Here is a 12,883-nt window from a genome sequence, read left to right on the forward strand (position 1 = left end):
AATGGTGGTTGGGGGGGGGGGGGGGGGCGATGTTGGTAGTGGGGGAGGCTGTGTGTATAGGGGCAGGGATTAAATGGGAAATCTCCGTACCTTCCCCTCAATTTTGGTGTGAAACTAAAACTGCTGTAAAAAAAAACAAAGTCTGTTAAAAAACACACACACAAAGCAAAGCAGTTCCTTTATCATACTCTAGTGGGGACAGCGAGGAGATGGTGAGCAAGGGAGGACGGTGGAGCAGGAATGGCAGGAGCTGGTGGTTGCAGCTGGGCAACGGGGACACGGGGTTCATTGTACGATTCTCTCTTCTGTTGTTGTGTATTTGAGAATTTCTATGACAAAAATTAAACAAAACAAAATGCTTTTGGAAATGCCCCTAAGAAGATGTGGCAAGCATGGTGGGTCAGCTTCTAACCCGGTATTCATTCCCTGCCACCCCATTCTCTCTCTTTCGCAGAGAATCTCAATTCTGTTCAAGTGAGCGTGCTCTCTCCCTGGCTAGCTCCGGCCCCAACAGAGAAGGTGGTCTTCAGTGCTGGCTGCTTTATGACATGGCCCACGGGATGCATTCAACAGAGGACATGCTCAAGGAATATCCGGTATGTTCATTACAGTAACAAGAAAACCTATGAGAATATTATTGTCCCCATTTTACAAGTGAACGTGAGGCTTCGAGGAGTCCTGTAGCCGTGGATCACTGGGCAGTGATCTTAGGTCTGTGCAACAACACCAAAGCCCACGTTATTTATTTATTTGAGAGAGTGAGCGAGCGAGATGGTCGGGGTGGGGGTGGTTGTCAGAGGGAGAGGGAGAGAGAGAACTTCAAGCAGACTGTGCACTGAGCGCCGAGCCCGAGACTGAGACCGTGGCCTCAGCCGAAATCAGGAGTCAGACGTAAAGCCCACATTCTTAACCACGCCATGTCCCACTTCAAGGTCTGGCATTGCATGTTGCCACCACGTTTTCTCTCCAGGTTGGGTGAACGTCACAGGAATGTGTAACTGTGGTGAATGTAACTAGGAATGTGTCACAGGAATGTGTAACAGATTAGCCGGGAACAGTGAGTCAGGCTATCTGACAGTGGAAAGACGCTGTGCTCTATGGTTCTATTTCGCACAATTTTCTGTCTGTAAGAATCTCCTTGAGTGTTTGTTAAAATGCAGAGTCTAGAGAAGGGGACTGGTAATCTACGTTTTTATCAAAACACCCTCCTCCCCCATACGATTCTCACAATCAAGCAAGTTTGAAAGACTGTGCCTCATGGTGTTGAATACAGGCCAGATGAGGCAGGTATATTAAATCTAAGCAGAGAAAGGAATCTGAAAGCTCTGTGGACGTCCCATGACTTGCAGCCAGGGCAGTGCGTCCTGATGACACGTGCACAGTGGGAGCATTGACAAGCGGGTGCGCCAGCCTGCACCTGGTAACTAATTGCCTGGTGACTAACACCTGATAACTAACCTTGCCCCTGGGCCCACAGTGGATTGGACACCTGATTTTGCTGACCCAGTCAAAACTTTCCTCCCAAGAATTTTAAATGAAAAATTCTAGACTAGCTGTTGCTGGGACCTGATCTAACAATTCAGTACAAGCTAAGTGACGGGGAAGCACCCAAGAGAAGTCTTATTTTAAAAAGGCAGTGGAGAGGGGCGCCTGGGTGGCACAGTCGGTTAGGAGACCAACTCTTAGGTTTTGGCTTAGGTTGTGATCTCAGGGCTGTGAGATCCAGCCCCACATCAAGCCCCATGCTCAGAAGGGTGTCCGCTTAAGACTCACTCTCTCCGTCCCTTCCCCACCTCTCCCTCAAATAGATAAATAAATCTTTTAAAAATAATTAAAAAAAAAAAGGCGATGGAGAGAGAGAAGAGCTGGGGGAGGGTGGGAGAAAGGGAGGGGGAGGGGGAGGCGAAGGAAGGAAGGGAGGGCAGAGGAGTGGGGAGAGATAAGGTGGGGTGGATATACAAAAATGGGGTTGAAGAAGAAAGGGAGAAAGAGTTTAGTGGCTTAAATAGTGGCCCCAAAAGATGTACAGTCACCCAGGACCTCAGAATAGGACTTTATTTGACAAAAGGGTCTTTGCAGATGTAATTAAGTTAAGTATCTAAAGATGAGGTGACCATGGGTTTTGGGGGACCGGTGTCCTCAGAGGTGAAAGGAGAAGGACTTTGACCCAGAGACGGGGGAGGGGGGTGCATGTGAAGATGGAGGCAGAGGTCTGAGTGACATGTCCACAGGCCAAGGCATAGGGAATGGCCTCTAGAAGCTAGGAGAAAGATGAGGGACCAATTCTCCTTGAGAACCTCCAGAAGGAACCCACCCTGAGGACTCCTTGATTTCAGACTTCTAGCTCCAGAACTGTGAGAAAATCAATTTCTGTTGTTCCAAGCACCAAGTTTGTAGTGAGTGGTTATGGCAGCCCTGAGAATCTACCTCATTCTGGGAGATGTGAATGCCTAGCCTGGAGAGGGAGAAAGGACTGGGAGGGAGAAGGAAGGAAGGGCAAGGGAGAGGGAGGCAGAGTGAAAGCGAGAAGGAAGAAGAAGAGAGCCAGAGCAGTGGGATCGGAGGAGCCAGGGAGCCAGGGAGCGGATGTCCTGATCCCTCCAGCCCCTCCCCTTGCGTCCATGCCCCTTGACCCTGGTTCATCTGAGGACTCTCCTTTAGGTTCCTGAGGAGCCCCCTGCATCCTGACATGACACTACCACCATAAGAATTCCTTGCATGCCTACTGGAATACTCTGGAACAATGGCAGAAGGGCACACACTTGAAGGTTTTAAAAGACCAAGGTCCTCTCTGGCTTTCTGTCTCGTGGGGTGTTATTTTTTTATTTATTACTTTTATTTTATTTATTTATATTTTTAAATTTTATATATTTATATATATTATATTTATTTATATATTTATTTTTATAAATATTATTATTTTTATTTTTATTTCTAGAGAGAGAGACAGCGTTACCACATGCAAGTGGGGGCTGGGAAAGGGGTGAGCAGAAGGAGAGGGGGAGAGAGAATCTTAAGCAAGGCTCCACGCCCAGCACAGAGCCCCGAGTGGGCTCACAACCCTGAGATCAAGACCTGAGCTGAAATCAAGAGTCAGACGCTTAACCCACTGAACAACCCAGGTGCCCCTGGAGTGTTATTTTTTATTAGCGGCAGCAGCTAACCCTTCTGAAACCCTCCCACTTGCCAGGCACGGAGCTAAATGCCCTACAGGCATCATCTCAGTGGGTTTTCCCAGTCACTCCACGAGTAGGTAGTGCTATGATCCCACATTAGAGGGAGCAACTGAGGCAGGTCAGGGAAGTAATGACTCTGCCCAAGGTCATCATCAGGGGAGGGACATTCTTGGGATTCAAACCCACAGGCTGATGGTTAACCACTGGACTCAGCGGCTTCTCTCTGCGAGCATACTTTGAATGAGGATAACCAGGAATTCCCAATGTGTTTTCATACTCTTTTGTTAGTTAGTGAAACCATAACAGAATTTTACTGGTGTTTCAGTTGGGAGAACGAACACCTGAGTGGTTCTGACCTGGGCTTCTAGCCTTGGGAGCCACCTCTCTGTTCCTGGTGTCTGAACTCAGCTACTTACACGGGGAGAGCTGGGAGGGCCAAGGAAAATGAGTGGGAAGAGGGAGGCTGAAGTTTTACTTGACTCTGATGTGAAGGTCTGGAAGGCCAAGCCCAAATATAAGCTCGTTTCTTCACTTGCCCTCTGCTCTTCCCCCAGACTTTGGGGCCCATACTGCCGCTTCCCCCAGTCACCCGGAGTCTTCCTGCCAGGAGGGGAGCAGGGACTGGGCTGGAGCCCTGCAGGCAAAACCACCCTCCTGGGTTTGGGACCCTGGAAGAACTAGCCTCCCCTCTCTTGGGCCTCACTGTTCTCATCTGACAAATCGAGACAACAATGCCATCAGCAGAAAAACTGTCCTGTAAACCTGTGCCATTTGGTGTATGGCAATTCTGTTTTCATAAAGAGATTTTCAGAAGCACAGTCGTCTCTTGTTTAGGGTTGCATACTCAGGTGGACAGGACATGTTAGGACAAAGAACGACATTGGTCTGGACTGGTTTCTCGGTGTGGAAAGCGGGGCAGCTCCTGCCTTCTCCTGACACCTAAATCTACACTTTCGGTGTGCTTTCCCCTTTTACTGTCTCCTCTCCGAGCCTTCTATGATCTGAGACCTCCGCTGTTGAGCATTTAGTCTTAGGTCTTTCTCCCATCCAGCTTTGTTTTCTACTAAATAACACAAATAAGCCTGGTTTCAAAAAATAATGCATGTAAATGGGCATGCGTGAGTTTACGTGTTCCCCCTGCCTGAGTAGGTATTTGCATTTGAACCAGGCTGTTTTCATGACACCGAATCCATTGAATGATGAGAATTTCAGGCATCTTAGCCAATTGTAATGGATGGTAATATTAGGGTGCCTATTTTCCAGTCACCTTCCCGGGTAGACGGTCCATCTCTCTGCTCCCTCGTGCTTTTCTCTGGCACTGCCACCTGACGTTATAATGGTCTATTCAGGTCTGTCTCCCATGCTAGATTATGAGGTCCTTGAGGGCAGAAGCGTTGAGCTCCTCTTTCTGTTCCCTGCATGCAAAAATGTTTGATGAATGAATGCATGTTTGTTGCTTATTATTGCAACCCACTTTGGAAGCATTTGAAAAAATCTGCATATTTTTTTTTTCTCCTATCCTGGCAACTCTTCCTGATTCCTTAGAACTCGCTGGCCACCAAGCACATATGCTACTGAGCCACTGAAATGCAGCTAGCCTGAATTGACATGTAAAACACTAGACATCAAGCACTGGAATTCCCTTGACTTTGTATGAAAAAAATGTAAAATATCTCATTGTATTGAAAATATCTCATTTTTAATTTTATACTGATTTAATTTAAAATGATACTTGGTTATATTTAATAAAAATAGTATTAAAATTAAATTATTATCTAATATTTAATCATTAAGATGATTAAAGCTTATTTCCTCTTATTTTGTTTAATGCAGCTACCAGAAAATTTAAAATTGCATAATGTGGCTTGCGTTATATTTCTACTGGACAGCGCTGCCTTAGTTCCCTAATCACATGTGCAAGTTTTCTTCCCTTCCCTAGGGAGTAATTCACAAGAGTCTAGAAGCAGAGACTTATTTCCAGCAGCAGAGGAGCACCCAACAGTAGCTTTTCCTCTCTCGGCCTTTGATTCCCTCCAACAGTTTTTTTTTTCCCCTTCCAATTTCCCTGGTGGGGAGGATGCCATCAGCCTGTAAATGCCAGCGGCTCAGTCCTGCTTGAGCCAAAGCTTCATTTCTGTCAGCACTGGGTCTGCAGCAGAGGTTCTTTTCGGTCCTGGTTGGCTGAGCAGGTCTTGTTCCTAAGCCTAAAAATCCCTATTCTGGGACAACTAAATAAGTGGGGTTGACAGGCATGAAAAAGTTAGCAGAGGAGGAAAGGGTAGCCCTGCCAGGAGAGAGGGCACCCTTGGGGGTGGGGCTCGCAGTGGCTGCCAGAAGTGCGAGGAGGCTTCCAGAACCAGGAGTGTGCTGATTCTTGATCCACCTGTGGGTTATGTGGGTGCTGTCACTTTATGAAAAGTCTTTTTTTTTTTTTTAAGATTTTTATTTTTAAGTAATCTCTATACCCAACGTGGGGCTCAAACCCCCAACCCTGAGATCGAGTCACGCACTACACTGACTGAGCCAGCCAAGTGCCCCTGTGAAAAGTCTTCAAACTGTATACATTTATGATTTGTTCCCTTTCCTGTAGATATGGTTATATTTCATTAAACATTTTACATAGTAACATCAATAGAATATGAGTGAGAATCTCAAAAAACACAATAAGGAAAGAATTAAAGCCCTGTGAAAATAATTGTCTAGGACAGAATATGAAAAATCTTCCATTGTTTCATTTTTTCAAATAAATCAAATACGTTAAGGTTAAATATAGCATTTGTGACAGATGCTTCAGATGGCCCCATGATCCACCTGTGGTCATGCCCTTCTGGATCCCCCAAGGCTGGGCAGAACTGTGACTCACTTCTGAACAACAGAACAGATGATTACACGTACATGATTACGTATGATGCTGCTGAGTCTCCGCATCCCTTGCTGGCTTGGAGGAAGCAAGCAGCCATGCTGGGTGATTTCTTGTGGCAAGGACATACCACGTGCTGTTCTATGGCAGCTGAGGGTGGCCTCTGACCAACAGTAAGCAAGAATCCCAAATCTTAGTTCTAAACCACGAGAAACCGATTTCTGCCACAATGTGAAGGAGGTTGAAAGCAGGTTCTTCCCCAGCCGAGCCTCGACTGAGAATGCAGTCCCAGCTGACACCTTGACTGTACCCTGGTGAGACCCTAAACAAAGGACCCAGCTGAGCCATGCCAGGATTCCTGACACACAGGAACTGATAGAAAATAAATGTGTGTTGTTTTAAGCTGCTAATTTTGTGGTAATATTGTTACACAATAATAGAAAACTATTACAGCAGTAAAGAAAAAAAATACAGCTCAGCGCCTGACCTGCACTAGGCTGTCGGCTGAAGCTTGTTGAATGAAAGAATTCTAAGATATGGGTTTTCAAAGACTCAATCTCCCTTTCCATGTCTTTCTTCTCTCTTTCTCCCTCCCTCCCTCACACACACACACACACACACACACACACACACTACACACACGAGTGAGCCTCAGGCATCCCTTATGGATAGTTTACTGTGTATAGCAAAAATCTATTTGAAAATAACTTTTTAAAAAATGAAATTAATATATATTTATTGTAAAAGTGCTAGAAAGTGCAGATTAGCAAAAAGAACATAAAACCAACAATTTCTTCATCGAGTATGTATTAGTTCTGTAATACCCATAAGTAACCATCACTGACATACATAAAGATGGTGTTTTGTGCATTTATACAAATAATATATATTCACTGTAACAAAGTTTAGAAAGCATAGGAAAAAAAAATGAAGAAACTGAAAGTCACCAGGAATCCCCCTCAAAGAGATAATCCCTGTGAACGAGGTGACGTGTCATCTATGTACATGTGTGTATTAGCTCAGGCTGCAGAACAAAATACCATAGCCTGGGGGGCTTAAACAACAGAGATTTATTTCTTACAGTTCTGGAGGCTGGAAGTCCAAGAGCAGGGTGATTGGGTTCTGATGAGAGCTCCCTTCCTGGCTTGTAGATGGCCGCCTTCTCCCTGCGTCCTCATGTGGCAGAGAGAGAGAGAGCATGAGCTCTCTGGTGTTTCTTCTTCTTCTTCCTTCTTTTAGGGAGGGAGAGAGAGCAGGGGGAGGGGCACAGAGAGAGGGAAAGAGACAATCCCATGCAGGCTTCAGGCCCAGCATGGAGTCTAATGTGGGGCTTGATCCCATGACCCCAAGATCATGACCTGAGCTGAAATCAAGAGTTGGACACCTAACCAACTGAGCCAGATGTCCCGGTATTTCTTCTTATAAGGAACTAATCCTATTGTATTAAGGCCCCGCTCTATGACCTCACTGAACCTTAATTACCTCCCTGCAGGCTCAGTCTCCAAATACAGTCACATTGGGGTTGGGGCTTCAACTTATGATTTTGAGGGGAGACACAATTCAGTCTATAGCAGTGTGGGTTTTTTTCATTTAAATTTAATTTTTAAAAACCAGTTTTTAAAAATTAAAGCTGGACTTTATTTATTTTTCACTTAGCGGCATATCCTATTTGCTCACGTCATTTCATATTCTTCTACAGTATTTTTATTGGTTGTATAGTATTCCTTATGAGAGCTGCGTGATGGCGGTCTGAATGCTGTTTAATGTTTCCCGTGTGGTTGGGTATTTAAATAAAGTCTCCAACTCTGTTCCGTTATAAATGATTGAGGAACTAATCTGCTTGTAATTTAATATACTTTGTGTGTATGCGTGATTAACTCCTTCAGGATCTATGGAAGGCATTATCTTGAAGAATTTATCAAAAAGGAGTCCCTGTGTCTTTGCCTTTGTTCTAAGCTGCATTACAGCAGAAAAGAGAAAGGCAGACATTATTTGGAATTTCGATCTTGGATTTCCCCTGTAGCTTTATAAGCCTTGGGGTGTGTCTCAAGGAAAAAATGTTATCAGGAAGCCAAGGAGTTACCCAGGAGACTGTGAGTAAGGAGGAGCTTCCAGGAGCCCTGGGCAGATGCGTGTGCCTTGTGCCCCGAGGCCATGTGTGGGGGGCAGTCTTCAGCCCCTTTGGAGAGTTATCAGGGAGGTGGGTGTCATTTTACCAACTAGAGATGGAACTGGCAAGGGTATGTTAGAGCCTTAGACTTGTGTTCTAGATTATAGAAAGAAGCAAGGACAGAAGAGAATCCATGCCAGTGAGGACATGGCCAGGCTCACAGGAGCTATTGATGTTGGGTGCTGTTAAGGAGACGGTTTTTGGTCAAGACATCAATCTATCCAAATCCTGCTTTGGACCACCCTTTCTTGGGAAAGATAAAGGTGGAGAAAACAAAACTAAGGAATATACTGTAGAAGGCATTTGTTGGTTTTGCCTTCCCAGCATTCACTCTCCATTCTTCTGATAACAGGACCCCAGTGCTCCTTTGGGGACCAGCCCTTGCCAACTCTCTGTCCAGAGGTGGGCACAAAACCCAGGCCTGACCAGTCCATCAGCAGATGCAGTCATAGACTTGTGACCAGGCCCAGCCATTAGAGGCCTGCCAGGCCTCCTGCCTGATCTAAGAGAAAAGAAGGGCTCCATGTATTTCTCTTGGTAGAATATAAGCCTTAAGTTGATGGTAGTGCTTACCAGTCAAGAATGAAGGGAAGTAGAGTTGACAAATGGAGAAATATTGAGTCTTGATGAGAGTGCTGGAGTTCCTGAATGCAGTGGTCGTGGAAACTTCTGAAGTGAGTGTCCCTTCCTCCCTTCCTTTCTCCCCTCCCCTTCTGTGCCTCACCTCAAGCCTGCCCTTTGTTTTTCAGGCCAATTTGAATTGGATTTCTTTTTCACTGGCAACAAAAGCGTTGTGAATAAAATATCTTTATATTTAACTGGGACTCCCCACCCATCCGAGTGCAGAGCTCTGGTGAGCTATGCTATAGAAACTTTTCACCTGAGTTCATGGGGCCCCTGTGACATAGCACCAGAGCGGCTCATACTGCTCTTACCACCACAATGACAGGAGAGAGACAGAGGGAGCGAACATTTGTCCAAAAGTAGAGTGAGGGTAGTTCCACAGAGAACAAACTTGTGAAGAAGCAGAAATGCCTGGGGTTGCCCTTGCTCTTCTTGCTTGCCACATGGAAGGAGGAGACAAAGAGAGAACACACCTATGGGTGCATAACTTTTGGAACTCAGTGCTCTGTTATACCTTTGGGGACTGTGGCCCATCCGAGTCTTTGAATTAGACCCAAACTTCCATCCTTGCTCTGTGGGGTGGGGAGAGAGGAGGTCATTAGCTCTACTAAGCCAACAAACTTTATGGGCAGGAGGCCAGGAGGGCTGAGGACATGGGCAGTACTAGTGACCTAGCCTCACAAGGGCTGCCTGCTCTGAAGACTCTGTCCTCCTGGTAACCCAGGTTCTCAGCCCTCCTCCTGTTTTGTCTCACCTCCTAACCGCTGCTGCTGCCTTACCCCTCACCCTGTGTGTCCCCCAGAGAGCAGGCTCTAACTCGGACAGTTAGCCACTGCCCACCACAGAGCTTCCCTGTTGGTCAGAGTTCTTGCACCAGGCCTCCTCATTGGCTGCTGGGCTCCCTTAAGTATATAGATGGCAATTTGGGGCTAGTAGGTCCGATTAGACTGTGGTCAGGGTGGCACATAATGCAACGTATGGCTTCCAATAGGACAGTGTCTGTTTTTTCCCTCAGAACAGAAAATCCCAAGAAGTTTCTAGAATGCTCCCCTTGGCACATCTCTCCTAACCCAGGTGGAAAGAATATATAGTATACTATTACGTGTATCTGTGTGAGAGCCTGTACGAGCATTCAAATGTTCAGAACATTTGACACCAGAGCATTTCTATTACATATTTTCATTTCCTTTCCCACCATTACCCCTCTCTTTTTCAAGTCGTCTCTAATCATGTGATCCAGACTGTATTGCTTAGGCTAGAGGTGTTTTCCTTCAGGCTTAGTCTCCTTCAGCCATCAAATGTAGGGCCCTGTCCTGGAAGGTCAGCCACCGGCGAGCCATTTTTAGTCACACCTCCTGGATGGTGCACCTGGTGAAAGGTAGCCTGGACACCAGCCCCTTCCACCTGTCATGGCAGGCCACTGGAAGACCCCCAGCCTGGCCGTTTTACCCAGAAGGATGGAGAAGAGCTCGCCTTTTCGAGTCACCTTCCCTTACTTTGCAGAGCTGGTTCTCAAAGTGGGATCCCCCGACCAGCAGCCTCGGGAAAAGCAGTTTGTCTGAAAGGCACATTCTCAGTTCCCAGCCCAGACCTACTAGGTCAGAAGCTGTGGGCGTGAGACCCAGTGATCTGTTTTAACAAGCCTTCTAGGTGATTCTAATGATCCGTAGAGTCTGAGAACCCGTGGCTGACAGCACGGTGTCACAGGGTTGAGTTTGTGTGGCAAAGGTGTTCACAGCAGCTGGCATTCGCTGTAGCTCCTGTGCGTGTGGCTCTGAGGTAAGCACCTTACGTGTATCATCTAGCGAAGGGGCTCTCACCCTGCGTGAGCGTAGAATCAAGGAGAATCTTTAGAAAAATTGGGTAGTTCCCCCTTACCTGAGGTTTTGCCTTCTGTGGCTTCAGTTACCCCGGACTCAGCTATGGTCTGCAAGCAAGCAATTGTCAGGTCAGTAAGTAGCCTCTCGAAGCCTCCGCCATTCACCTCACTGCATCTCCTCAGCCAGGCGTCATCACGAGATGAAGGCTGAGGACAGTACAATGAGGGGGTCTGAGAGAGAGACCGCATGCATATGACTTTTATTATAGTGTATTGTTGTAAGTAATTGTTCTATTTTGTCAGTAGTTGTTGTTAATGTATAAATCAGGCACAGTGAGAGATTAAGCTCTATCATAGGTTTGTACACACGGGAAAACGTGGTAGGTACAGGGCTCGCGGTACTGTCTGTGGTTTCGGGCATCCCCTGGGGTGTTGGAACGTAACTCTGAGGATAAGGGGGGTGCTACTGTCCTGACGCTTGGGCCCACAGCAGAGGAACAGAAGCAGATTGCTGGTGGAGATCCAGCCAATGGGTCCTCTTTAAACTCCCAGGTGCAGGGACGCCTGGGTGGCTCATTTGGTTGAGCACCCGCATTTGGCTTGGGTCATGATCCAGGGTCCTGGGATCGAGTCCCGCATGGGGCTCCTTGCTCAGCGGGGAGCCTGCTTCTCCCTCTGCCTGCCTGCCACCGCTTCTGCTGGTTCTCTTGCTCTCTCTGACAAATAAATAAAATCTTTAAAAATAAATAAATAAAAAATAAAATAAACTCCCAGGTGCTTCTGATACGGAGAGGGTTGAGAAGCACACTTCTGGCCCCTCTCTGACACCTTGCAGCTGTGTGACTTTGGGGACATTCCGATGGCCACCTCCCCCATCTTGATTTCTGAGTCTTTAAAAAAGGAGTGATGATTCCTAGCCTCTTGCCCCCCAAAACTGTTATGTGTAATAAATGAAATAACAGATGTGAAATCTTGTAACTGCTCTTAAAATTAGAAACAAGGTAAGCTGGAACGCCCAGTACAAGAACAGTGAGAGACCCAGAATTTCTTGCAGGAGGTTGGGGCAGGTGCAGTGTCAGAGGGGAACTCCCCTCCCCTAACCTCCTCTGGCTCTGACTTTCCATTTAGATTTACTTCTCCGTCTTTGCCTACCACACATGCTCTGTCCCACCCCAATTCTCCTCTGGCCAAACTTGCACCAATTCAAGCTCAAGGCTACGTGTATGACAGACTCTCCTGAGGGTCAGGGCTACATCAAAGGCCTGTAGCAATTATAGCAAACACCTTTCAACTGCTAGTGAGTCTTTATATCATTCTCACTTCCAGGGACTGGTTGCCGTTCTTCTTCTCCATTTGTGCCCCCAATAGCCCGCTGTCTTGCTACCCCTCCCCTCACCTCCCTAGCTCCCTGCCTCCCCAAATTCACTTGTTCAATCTGCGCATCCCACCACCCCAGTGTTTTTTAGCTCTTTGTGTCCTTTCTATCCCATCCCTGCCTAGCCTGGGGGGATAGCTTTCTACAGCCTAAATGTCTCATCAAAGAGTTTTGCTAAATGGAGACACTTGTCTCCTTGAAAAGGAATTCTGCCTCAGTTTTTCTCCTCCCCTTCCTTACTTCCTTTTTCCCCTTCCTTCTTCTCCCTCTTCCCCCTCCTCTCCTTCCTCCTCCTTCTTACTCTTCTTTCTCTTCTTCTTCTTCCTCCTCCTCCTCTTCTCCTCTTTCTCCTTCTCCTCCTCCCCCTCCTCCTTCTTCTCCTTCTTCTTCTTTCCTTCCTCCTCCTGCTCCTCCCCCTCCCCACTATATAAGCGGATCTCCTAAGAGCGCCAGCTTTGGCGGCAGCCATTCAGAGTTCATAGCCAAGATTTGACTTACAGGGGTTACGTCACTCCTTGCAACTCTAAGTATGGTGCACAAGTCAACACCATCAGCATCAGTTGGGAGCTTATTATAAGACGCAGACTCTCAGGCCAGCCCCAGACCTACTAAACAAGGATGTGCATTTTAACAAGACCCCCAGGTGAATCATTTGCACATTAAAGTCTTAGAAGACCCATTTTAATTTCTCTGAGCCTCAGTTTCCTCATTTGTGAAGTGGGAATAATGCAGGGGTGGGGGGCTGGGAAAATTACGTGAGATGACGCATGTAAATCTAAAGCATGGTGTCTTGGAGAGCCTTGGATAAATGGTAGCGATTATTATTAGCTCTTGAGCTGTAACATCTCTCTGTCTGCCT

At 46.7% G+C, this 12,883-nt stretch overlaps 1 protein-coding gene across 2 annotated transcripts in view; it reads left to right on the plus strand.

The window, feature by feature from the left end:
* The window catches only part of SHQ1 (SHQ1, H/ACA ribonucleoprotein assembly factor), a 326,624-nt gene that overhangs the window by 257,838 nt on the left and 55,903 nt on the right, over positions 1-12,883 (plus strand). For both annotated transcript variants that reach the window (XM_040628549.1, XM_040628551.1), the window contains one exon: positions 455-596. In XM_040628549.1, the coding sequence (XP_040484483.1) occupies positions 455-596 (142 nt within the window). The remainder of the gene's footprint in view (positions 1-454; positions 597-12,883) is intronic.

The sequence above is a fragment of the Ursus maritimus genome, unplaced genomic scaffold, assembly GCF_017311325.1.
Source record: "Ursus maritimus isolate PB19 unplaced genomic scaffold, ASM1731132v1 scaffold_14, whole genome shotgun sequence".
NCBI classification, from domain to species: Eukaryota; Metazoa; Chordata; class Mammalia; order Carnivora; family Ursidae; genus Ursus; species Ursus maritimus.